The sequence below is a fragment of the Henckelia pumila genome, chromosome 2 (assembly GCF_033568475.1).
Source record: "Henckelia pumila isolate YLH828 chromosome 2, ASM3356847v2, whole genome shotgun sequence".
In the NCBI taxonomy this organism is placed as follows: Eukaryota; Viridiplantae; Streptophyta; class Magnoliopsida; order Lamiales; family Gesneriaceae; genus Henckelia; species Henckelia pumila.
Window position 1 is genome coordinate 143,620,157 of NC_133121.1, and position 12,547 is coordinate 143,632,703.

The window sequence follows — 12,547 nt, forward strand, 5'->3', positions numbered from 1 at the left end:
TTGCTAAATGCATGACAAGTATCTTTTATGTTTGTATCATATCTAATACAACATATTCATAAATCTGTCGAAATCTACTACACTCTAAACCGCAAAATCATGACGATTCGAGTAGATTCAAACTAAAGTCGTTCACAAAGTTGATCTGTTTTCAACTTTTATGTAACTAATCTGTTACATAAACCACTTGTGTTCTTATTTTTAGCTTCTTTTACTGGAATTTTAGTATTGGTAATGTCAATTCTGTCGTATCTGTTTTTAGTTCTTCTTCCAATACTAATTTCCAAGTACTGACTACGTGTAAGTCATACATGTTTAGACAACTGGATGGATATTAAATCTGTTGTCATATGTCTCTTTCAGAATCTGATATTCCATATCTAGAATATCTGGCATAATCAAATGATTATTCACCGCAAAAATTCATCTATTCTGCTCTGCTGTCTTATCTCTAATCTTAATCTAGCGTTCTCAAGCAATATGGTTTTTTTTTATCTTTCCAAACCAATTCAAGTTTAGCTTGGATCGCAACAATTCTGATCGTTTGATTATCTGTCAAGCATAAACATTCAACAAGTATATATCTGTAGTCAATAAATCCAGCAATTAGCTAAAACCCATAAATCTTACTGATGATCTAAATCTGAATTTCTATCAGTTACGAGCCAAATACATCAAGATATACTGAATAAACACATCAAATAATCAATAATTCTCAAATTTCAAATCAAAGGAACTCGCTCAATTCAAAGTCATCCAAAATCAACTATTCTGAATGACAAAATTTGCTAAGTGAAAATAACTCACTTGCATTTCAAAACTCAACGCAAATGAATCAAAACAGACTCTAGCAAAGGAATAAGAGTCAATCAAAATTGATCGAGGTCGAATACAAAAACCTCAAAATCGATAGCAAGAAATTCAAGAATCATGATTTCTATGATGGAATAGCTTCAGCAAAATTGAAGAAAAAGCTCAACTGTAACTGATTTTTCTTATTCTTTATTGATATGAATTCATTTATTAATTCTTAATTCTCAACTGACAATAGTCGAATATACTCTTTTCGACTTAACTTATTGTCATAGAATTAACAATCATTTCGGTACTACATAACTCTTTTCTACGCAATCTGCTAGTTGTTTCTGAAGTTCTCCAGTTTAAGTAATGCTCTTCTATAAAAGTTGTCATAATACCATTGTACTAGACACCACTCTATATAGAACTGCATTCATGTCGTAGAAAGTCGAAATATGTCTGTACATTCTAACCACTGACATAGCTGTCAATTCTAGGTTAATTCTGTACTAGTTCAATATATCGACTAGACTTCTACTGACATTCTTCCACGGTCAAACTTGATATAACCAGTACCAAAATAACAAAATCTAATTTCTGAAACTCATATCATAAATTGCTAGTCATATCTATTTCTTTATCAGTGAACAGATTCAATCAACTGGTAACTGATACTCAGTTATTGCATTAACATCTATAATGCATTCTAGCTTAATATCTCACGCCTGATATCAACACATTCAATCTTATTTCCTCAATTCTTTATTTCATCTTCTATGAATAATCTTGGAAATGTATTCCATCTACTCAAAGGCAAAATTTCAGCAAATACGATGAATACAGGCTCATCAAATACAGATTATAGCATAACAAATAACTGATCTATGAATGTATGCTATGCAATCAATATATATGCAATCAAATACGATGAATACAGGCTTATTTTTTTAGTGGAGAGATGAGAGCTGAGAAAGCATAGAGTTGAAATTCTGTATCTGGCAATGAAGCAAGTGAAGAACTCAACCAGGCCATTGTTACCAAGCATACTCGAACCAAATCCGAGTTCCCTAAATTCAAACACTTGCATACAGTCTCCAAGAAAGGCTTAGTCCCATCCTCAAGCAGTGAAGCTGATAAACTCACTAGCCAACTCTCCCTTGCCTTTTCCTCTTCACTGTCTTTGATCTGAGAATCAACCTTCGAATTTTTTGAATTGCCAGAATTCTAGTAAATTTTGGCAGCCAATGTTCAGAATATATAATTTATTTAGTTGGATACAAAATGAAAAAAAAATAAAGAAGAAGTGATGTACCATTGTCGCTTTTCCATCAAATGACATATCATAGGAGTCATCATCAGTAATATCCCAGTCAGGACCATTGAGAAATCCAGCAAGTTTAAGGATCCAATCCTCTGTCATGAGTTTCCCAGATGAAGAGAAGCAGCCTCCAAGGACTAAGAGAGCTCTGGAACACTTCTTCTGGACTTTTTAATCCATTAAGCTATGTCCCAGAGCGACTGTAAGCGCATCTACCACCTCTTGTCTATACACGTTACTCGTTTGTAGTTGAGACTGCAAACCCAAAGACATTTCCAAGATGGCTAGTTTGAGATCAAACCCACTACAGTTTAAAGAAGATTCATCATTAAGAAATCGGATAAACTATAACACTCACCAGAATATTCAAATGTAGAATCAGAATAGCAACTGCAGGCGTCTCTTCCAGTGTGCACGTCTTGAGATGTATTAACAAATCATCCATCGCATTCGCTAACTGTTCTTCGTCTACCCCTTCTAAGAAAATTTGAGAATCCCTCCTCCTAACATACAATACCATTTTTTAAAAATAATAGCTTCGAGAAATAAAGTTTAAAATGTCATAGAATCCATGATATTGTTTCCAGGACTGGAAGTACCTGTTCAAGCAAATGAGTTTAGTCAGCAGTGAAACTGCATCTGACACTGTCTTCAACTGCTCAAAGTGAAGTAGATCAAGCAGACTTGACTTGCTCATGTTTATTGAAAGATCATTCCTGCACTCTTCATTAGCTTCAATGCAACACAACAAAGGTAAGATAAACGTCTTCTCCTTATCGTTTCCACTATGAAACCTTTTCAGGAGAAACTGCAAGCCCCCAAGAGATAGAACTCTTTTTGAGTTCTCTACTCTCTTCGTTCCATTTAAAACAACAAGAAGTTGTTCCAAGATACATATGATCATATCATCATTTAATATAAATGAATTTTCTGCAGAATTTTCAACTACTTGAGAGACTACAGCCAAGATATGCTGAAAGTGGTCACTCTTCCAATTGTCGATAACACGCTTCAAGATGAGATTGGTAGGCGGTACAGCTTGAAATTGTAACGTTTTTCCGGTGACTGGACAAGTAGTGGATCCTTTATTGAACCAGTTAATGATAGCTTCCCATTCGAAACTTTGACCTGTCTCAAGGGTCACTGGATCTTCAAAAATAAGGCCAGTCAAGTGGCATACGAAGTCGCTGCGGATGCTTGAAAGTGCAGGTTTATCTCTAAACTTTTCATGATTCTCCGCTTGTTCTGCATTATATAAGAAATAATACATAAACAATGGTTACAAGAAGAACCTATGTTGGTATGAATCTATCTTCACTAACCTTGAACATTACTCTCACATTCAATTTGCTGCATCAAGGAAAATATAAAAAAATTAGTGGAAGGAACTCGTAATACGTATATTTGCATTAGCAGTGGACAGAGTATCACCAAGGCTGTAGGGTGTGAATATTTTTTTTGATAACTCTGAGAAATTCTGTATCTTTCATCAGGCTTTGTTACTCCTAATGAACTTTCTGAGTGCGTTTCATTGGCTACACATATATCTCCCTGTAAAAAGTTAGAAATTCATGAGAGCTTGCTGTGTCATATCGCAAGTAGCAAAGTTTCGGGGAAGCTTCATTAATTTACACAACAAACAAAATGAATCTTCAATATTTGAGGAAATTAGAGCCTACATATTAATGCCTTATGTGATAAATTATTAAAATTTGGAACACATACAGGTAGAGATTCGCTGTTTGGTTCAAAGCATTGATTTGTGCTGGTAAATGAATCATATAATATCAGTTGCTTGTCTTCTGGGGCAGGACTATTTGAGCTTCTAGCACTTATTTCAAAGTTCTCCTCTTCATAAATTTCCAGTTCAAACCCCATTTTACGTGCACGGCTAAATACTTCATCATAGAGTTTTTTGCTGACCATTGGCTGAGGTGAGACATAACTAGCAGGACTATTTGTGTGGCCGTGCAGGCCTCCCTTTGGCATCAGTTGAACAGAGAAAGAAGGAATTTTGATCACAGGGAGTGAAGGTGCTTCAAGATCCTCAGTTAGCCAATCTTTGTAGTACTTGGCAAATTGGTGTGTTCCTGAATCCAATGTTTCATTATAGACTTTATCAAGAAGATTGATGTTTTTTGAAACAGGCAAATCTGCCACAGAACGAGCATCTTTATCATACCAGAGCTTCAAATGTAAGAGATTTGGCAGAAAAACATGGTCCCATAAATCAGGTAACAAAGCTACTCGTGCCTGGAAAGGAGAATCACGGAACACTTGAAGAATATGTTTTGCGGTAATCTTGTCCTTCTTTTGTATCACATATATCACACTGAGATACAGATGAGCACAAGCTGAAAATTTCAAATTTGGGATTCCAGACGTAAAACCATCCTTCAAATCCTTTGAATTTAATCCAGTAATAACACTTAACTGTAACGAAGCTTTTTTCAGTTCTTTTACACTCGCACTGTCCTCTGCTGCTCTTTCCACTGTCTCTATAGCTTGTTCAAGATTTTCTATTACTTTCAGTATTCAGGCCTTCTTCTAATCCAATGAAATTGAGGGAAGCAAAACTATTGTGACTAAGGGATGTCCTGAAATATTCGTCCTTAAGAAAACGCCTTATGTATCCGCTCAAGATAGAAATGATGGCCTTAACAGCAGCTTCATCAAGAGCCGGAGTATCCAGCGTCTCTTCAAGATCAGGTTGTTTCATGCTCTTATTTTCGTCAAAGTTTTTCTTAGCGGAGCTCTCGGGGGGTTGGTTCATAATTTTCCAATTGGTTGTGTCGGTGTTTCCTCTCTTGGGTATGGACAGAGGATGGTTGAAAGAGTTAGTCCTATTTTTCTTGTCCTCTACCATATTCTTCCCAGAAAGTTGCATGTATCTCTCCCTTTCCTCATGTTTAGCAGAATTCCTACTCTCATTTTCCTCGTACCCATAGACTTTATTCAAGTAAATATCTTTGTATGGGCTGTTATTTCCCACCTCAACTATCTCATATCCCTGTGTCACCTCAGTTATCTCTGAAACTTGTGAATCTGTAGAAGTCCTAACGTTAGACCTTGCGTCATCCCATGAATCTTGGCGACCTCTTCTTTTGAGTTGCACATCATTTTTCCTAGTCTGGGATTCTGAGTCTATCTTCTCCCTTGGGATAAAAGTATCCCTCGGTTTTCTTCCATTAAAACTTTTACTTGTTGAAGCTTCTCCTTTTGAGCTGTATTGAGGTATCTCAGACCGCGATCTCTTCACTTTTTTTCACAGTAAGTGAAGAACTGGCTTCATGTCTAACACGCAGAGGCACGCTCGGTCTCCCTTCAGATGTAGAATTTCTTGAAACTATTTTTGTTTTTCTCCTCTGGAATCCTTCCTCTGCCAGAAAATCCTCCAGTGACATGGCCATATCAATTCAATTTATGGTTCCTGCATTTTATGTTAATCAAATCAAATTGCCATCAAATGAAGATTGAAACGTTGAAGCCAATGTTGTGTCATTTTCCTAAAACGCATTAAAGACTAACATATATGTGAAAATTGGGAGGCCAAACTTCTAAATCATCAACATATGAACAATTGTTGCAAAAAATTCATCAAGTTTTCATAATCAACACCTGGTTTTTATCTGAATGACTGAAACTATAGTCAAATTTTTTTAAGGTAGAAATCCATTAAGGTGATACCTGGGAAGGACCGTTGCCAGCAAGAAATTAAAAAGGTAGAAATTCAAGAATGATCAAAGCCCGCTAAAAGACCAGAGGATTCAAAACCCAAAACTTGCACAAAAGGGCCAGTTCAAGAAAATCAAATGCATATTTGTTCGATCTCAAGAACTCACAAGAAAGAATAATAACAAAGATAAAGGTATCAAATTCTCGTCTTGTTCTTGAAAACTCATTCAACTAAATCGAGAGCCTAGGAAACATCCATTTTCCTGCAAGAATTGATTTAAGGTGGAAATTCCAGCACGATATCCAAAGGGGTGTGTGAGTTTATTGGAAACAAAAGAATAATTAAGATTTCGTAGGAACAAACGGAATTCATTGGTTGATAGTGAATTTATTATTTACAAGGAACGAGAAAATAAAAAACACATAGAAAAAGACTCTGCAAGAAGATTGATGGGATGATGTTCGGAGAGACAAATGGAAAGTGCCAATTGAGTGAATTTAATCTTGAAATCTTATTTAATGTAAATCGTTGTTTTCTTGCAGTGCAGGCCATACAGGATTTCAAACCGTTCTAACTGCCGCCTCTGTGTATGTCATATTTACTGAATTAGTAAGCGTGTTTCGTAAATTATTGTGTTTATATATATATATATATATATATATATATATATATATATATATACTAGTATATTTGCACACATGATGTGTGTGACGAATATTTTTTTTATTATATGTAATTTCAATTAAAAAAAATCTAATCAATTTATAGTATAAAAAATAACTTTATTTGGGTCAAGAATAGTAACCAATGCATCATTACTTCTATTAGGTATTTTTCACTCCATTAGTTTTTTTTAAATAATTTAGAATTTGAAAATAGATAAATAAATATAAATTATTATTAATTTTCAAATAAAATGAATGTACTATATTACATACAAAATTTGGGAAGAAAAATGAGAGAAATAACTAAATGAAAAAAAAGAAAAGAAATAGATAATAGATATATTAAATATATATTATGTTTTTTTTAAAAAAGGCCGACCCGACGGGCTGAATTGGCCAACCCGCCGGGCCGACGGGTTTTAAACTCGTAAACCCGTAACCTGACCGCCTATTGGGTCAATATGATATCAAAACTCGTAAAACTCTTTGTTTATAATCAATTGTTGAGTCGTATGATTTCACCTTTAGAGAAAGGGTCATGCTGGATTAAGATATATTAAACTATCGGATTCCCCTTGTATGTATCAATTTTAAGTCGATTATCTGCGCTCGGTAGAGTCGCTAATTTGGGTTTGGACCGTCAAGCAAACCCGCCCCTATCACTAAAAAAAAAAGCGGGGTTGGCCAGTGTGGGCCTTCGGCCAAGAAGAGATCGGCTCGCCATTTTTTCTAATTTTTTTTTAAAAAATTATGTTGTAATTTTTATATTTAATAATTTATGTATGGTTATAAGTTTTGAAATGATTTATTTATGATTTATATGTTTTAAAACATTTATATAATTATTATGTTTTAATTGATTAATTTTTAAAAATTATATTATTTATAATGATTTATTTAAGGTTAATGAATTTTTAAATGTGTACATCATTTATAATTATTTATATATGATTTTCTTCCAATTTTTTTAATTATTTGTCAGTTTAGGCTAGTGTATTCCCAACTCGTCGTTATGACGGGTTTGCCCGAATTGAAGCCTTAAAGCCCATGGAAGGCCCGTTGATTGTAACTTAATTATCAATATATATAATAATATTAAACAAGTTAGATATGACAATCTTTAAATAATATTAGTTTTGAAACGTTGTCATAAAATGTAAACCATGCTATTTATATATTTAAAATAAAACATTAGATAAATATAATTAAAATATGAATAAAGGTACTTTCCAAGAAAAACCAATTAATCATACAATCAAGCTATATTTTCAGAGATAAAGATTCTGATCTATTTTTCCGAGATAATCATGCATGCATTGTCCCTTTGTCTAAAAAAATTGTGATGGAAAATACTGATATCTTTAAATTCAACAATTTTAAAATTTGAAATATTTATCTCCAACTAAAAAACTCCTTATGTTCAATTATATGTAAATTTAACGCCAATAATGGAAATGGAACAAAGAAAGACGAATACATTGGTAACAATACGTCTTCGATCAAGATATGACAATCTTTAAATAATATTAGTTGGTTTTTAAAAAAATAATATTAGTTTTGAAACGTTGTCATAAAATGTAAACCATGCTATTTATATATTTAAAATAAAACTTTAGATAACTATAATTAGAATAATAATAAACGTACTTTGAAGAGAAAAAACCAATTAATCAAACAATGAAGCTATATTTTCGGATATTTAAAATTTGAAATATTTATCTGCTTTATCTTTATCTCCTACTCAAATTAAACTCCCTACATGTAAATTTCACGCCAATATTAGAAACGAAACAAAGAAAGACGAATATATACATTGTGTTCGATCAAGATCCTGAAACAGAAATTTTGTAGGCTCTGGGAATCCAATTAATTAGTTTTCTGATGTAGATGGAGTCTAACAATCAACAGTGTCCAATTCCCGCCAATTCGAATCAAGATCGAGATTGGAATAGCCAATTTGAAGCTTTAACTCCGGAAGAATGTGTTTCAAGTATAGACGACAATATTCTACCAAACAACCAACACATAAGCTATCACAGAAGACTTCCAGATGCAGAATATGTTCCGGTTATACTTTCCCCGGGATATTGCTTTCGCCCCGAAGACGATGAACTCATCGTGGACTATTTGAACAAGGAGATCAATAGAGAACGGCCCGAATACATCCGCTGTATCCGCAACGTCAACGTTTACGATCATTCTCCTGAGGATTTGACTCGTACGTATACAATTAATTTTTCTGTTTTCTTTGTAATTGCATTGTTTTGATTAATAATGTTATTCGGATGGATCTTTGTTACAGGGATGTATCAGAGTTTGGGAAAAGGTGAATGGTACTTCTTCACGTCTCGAGAGCGCAAGTATTTGAATGGAAAAAGGCCGAACCGAGCGGCCGGTAACGGGTATTGGAAGGCCACCGTAGCTGATAAAAAAATACTTGCAAATGGCGTGCATGTTGGATTCAAGAAGACTTTAGTGTTTTTCGTAGGGAAGCCCTCCAAAGGCCACAAAACTGATTGGATCATGCACGAGTACGTATCTAGACTACTAAATGCGGAAAAACTTTTTTTTTTTTTTTATACTATACTATATACATATACGCCCATACATATATGTATAAACTTTAAAAATAATATTACAAATAATAACTCGCTTAATAAAATAATAAACATTTATTTGATAAAATCTTGAGTCGTGCAATAGATAAAATAATGTATATAATGAAAATTTATAACTTATGTCTACTAAAATCATGAAAAATCAATAAGTATTCATAACCACTGAAAACATAAAAATATCCTGAATATATAACTCATGCATAAATAAAATCCTAGCGAGACGGTCACGGGGCCACTGCCATGCTCGCTCATACGTCCTCGCCACCGGTAGGAGCTACATCATACTCACCTGCACCATATAAGCGTAGTGAGCCTAGGGGCTCAACATGTCTAATCCTTTATATCAAGGTTAAAAATAATGCATCACGTAGATACTAATACATATACATGTACATGATCATGCATGGAAACATTTTCATAACATAAACGCTGAATCATGAATCATAAACATAACATAACTTTCTTCATCATACATAACATAATTGAGCATGTCATAAACATAAAAACTGAGTATGGTCATATCCATGAATGTGACTAATAACTGTGCCGACTGATCAGTCTAAAAAACCATCGTACGTGGCGGTGGATAAATCCACCTCTATGCTGGTAGTAAACTACCTCTGTGCCAGTGGTAAAACCCACTTCTATGCCGGTAGTAGAACTACCTCTGTGTCAGTGGTAAAACCCACTTCTATGCTGTCACATCACTTCAATTTCCATAAAAATATTTTTCATGCTCAATTCTTAATCATAAACACATCATAAAATATTTCATGTATGCATGCACTTAAAATATGTCCGTAATATATATTTAATTAATTTTAATAATAAATATACTTTTACTTAAAATAGACTTCATGCATAAAAATAATTAAATATATATTCCGGACTTAGTTTATTTTCATGGATTGGTCCAGACTGCTGGTCTCTCTACTAAACCCCTTAACTGACTTAAAGCCTGTTAACTAACTTAAAGCCCATAATTAAATAACTAATTTTAAAAAATATAATTTTTACTAAAATAAAATACTTAAATGTTATTGGGCTTAAATAAAAATATTTAGGCCCAATAACTAATTAATACATAAAAATTCCTAGACTGGCCCAATAAAATCACTGACTAGCCCAAAAATTCCGATGGGCCCACGGGCCCATAAAATTATTGGGTTAACTTAAAAATAATTTTAAAAGCCCAAATAAAATTATTTGGAGGCCCAAATAATTTTCTAACTAATTAAATGGCCCAAACAACCAATTAAATCATTAAATATTTTAAAATTAAAATACTCGAGCCCGGCCTACCTAGCCCGGACCCGAACCTGCCTGACCCGACCCTAGACCCTACTGACCCAACCCACTACCCTGACCCGACCCGGAACCACCCAGAATCCCCCTACCCGACGCCCCCCTCTCCTTGCCCTCGGCTGCGCGAGCAGCAGCCCTTCAGGGGCTGCTGCCGCCTCGCTCCGGCCGCCCCTGGCCGAAGCGCCGCCGGCAGGACCTTCCCAGGGTCCTGCCGGTTCGAACCCAGCCTTGGCTCGGCTGGGTCATGGCCTAGCATGACCAGCCGAGCCCCCCTTCCACTAAACCCTAAACTGCCGCCTCCCATGACCAAACCTTGCACCAGCTTGAACCCAGCCGTGAACCAGCCTGAACCCCTGGACCCAGCTCGACCCTAGGCACCCTAGGACACCCCTTGACCAAGCCACAACCTCTGGACCAAACCATGCAACAGAAACGTGGACCATGACATGAAACAATCAACAATCATGCATCAAACATAAATAAACTAGCATAAATTCGAAACATTCATATGGAATCTGAGAAGAAAAACATCATGTCTGGTTAATAGCTTATATGGTGGCCAAAAGAAGGAAATATACATGCCTTTAATTTTTATTTGACAACGAACGATGCGTTTACGGGACTCCGGGACGACGAACCTCTAAAATAACTCAAAGAACTCGAAGCTTTCGGCTGTGGGGCTGTTGTTTCTGTTGAAGCCGATGAAGGAGAAGGTGAGGGAGAGGAGGGAGGCGGCTTAGACGTGAGTTTAGAGTGTAGGGTTTGGTTTAGGATAATTTTTGAATAATAATTATTAACTAATTAATATAGATAATATACCATAGAAAAATATAATTTAAAACTCTCTAATAATAATAAAAATCTGATAAAATATCTCCTAATCTCGAAATTATTAAATAGGCAAATTTTAAAAATTAATAAAAGTCAATAAAGAGACTAATTTTGGCTAAAAATAAACCCTTAAATAAATATATAATTAAATACTAAAATTTTCTTGATTAAATACCTTAAAATATTATTTTAAGGCTTGTAAAACTCATAAAATAATTTTGGCTAAATATTTTGGTATCTCGTCCGTCCACGGTCCCGTCTACGCGATCAAAACCAATTAATTTCCATAAATCACAAAAATCACTAATTTTGGGTTAAATGCTAAAATAACTTAAATCATGCATATAAATCACATAATAACACATAAATTCACTTAACCCTTATTTTAAAATTAATTTCTCCTAATTATGCATGCGAATTTACGTATTAAAATTTCCGGGTGTTACAATTCTCCCCCCCTTAAATTGAATTTCGTCCTCGAAATTCGACGGATCAAATTCTAATAACGGAGTTTTTTCAAAAATCCAAATCACTAAACTCATTATCACATATCTAGTTCCCAAGTTTCGGTATCCCAAAAGCAATGCTTCTGCTGCGCACTCTGATAAACAAAATAATTTTAACTTCCCCAAAGTTCCCTTAAAAGAATAGGTTAGGGCATACCGGACATCAAAGAGGTGTTTGGGTCTGCCCCAGCTGCTTGCATGACAAACACCCTCCCTGTGGTGTTCTTCTTCCTTGGACAATTTATGGACATGTGCCCTGGCTCCTTGCAATGGAAACACACATTCGACCCACTCAGGCACAGACCCGAATGTGGTTTCTGACACTTCGGGCAAAGTGGTACTCCTCCTGCCTTAGGGGCCCCGCCCCTCTGTTGCTGCTGCTGCTGACCCTGCTGACTCTGCTGGTTAGGGTCCGTAGATGGCCCTGTGTACTGCTTCTTCGTGGGTGGCTGCGAAGATGGTTGATAAGATTCCAGCTGGAGCTGTCTCTTACGCTGCTGTTCCTTCTGGATCTCTCTCCGACCCTCCTCGGAATGCAAGGCTCTACTCACTGCAGACTTGTATGTAAAGACGTCTTCCATATGCACATCATGCCTGATCTCAGCCATCAGGCCCTCCACAAACTGTCGCAGCTTCTCCTGCGGACTGTCAGCAATCATGGGCACAAAGTGACAGCCCCTCTCAAACTGGCTCACATACTCCACAACAGACCTGTCCCCCTGACGGAGACTCATGAACTCACGGATCATGCGGCTGCGCACATCCTCAGTAAAGTACTTGGCATAGAAGATACGCCTAAACTCCGTCCACATCAGTGTGGGCAAGTGAAC

At 35.6% G+C, this 12,547-nt stretch overlaps 2 protein-coding genes across 2 annotated transcripts; both read right to left on the minus strand.

Moving 5' to 3' along the window:
- Positions 1-1,737: 1,737 nt before the first annotated feature.
- On the minus strand, positions 1,738-3,020 carry LOC140878597 (putative E3 ubiquitin-protein ligase LIN-2). The gene is made up of 4 exons (XM_073282215.1): positions 2,716-3,020; positions 2,475-2,619; positions 2,111-2,278; positions 1,738-2,022 (listed from the first exon to the last, which is right to left on the minus strand). The coding sequence occupies exons 1-4, from the start codon at positions 3,018-3,020 to the stop codon at positions 1,738-1,740; spliced, it is 903 nt and encodes a 300-aa protein (XP_073138316.1).
- A 657-nt stretch (positions 3,021-3,677) lies between these two features.
- On the minus strand, positions 3,678-5,526 carry LOC140878598 (uncharacterized). Its single transcript, XM_073282216.1, has 4 exons — positions 5,416-5,526; positions 4,643-5,369; positions 3,842-4,470; positions 3,678-3,734 (listed from the first exon to the last, which is right to left on the minus strand). Exons 1-4 carry the CDS (start codon positions 5,524-5,526, stop codon positions 3,678-3,680), a joined length of 1,524 nt encoding a protein of 507 aa, XP_073138317.1.
- Positions 5,527-12,547: the final 7,021 nt, after the last annotated feature.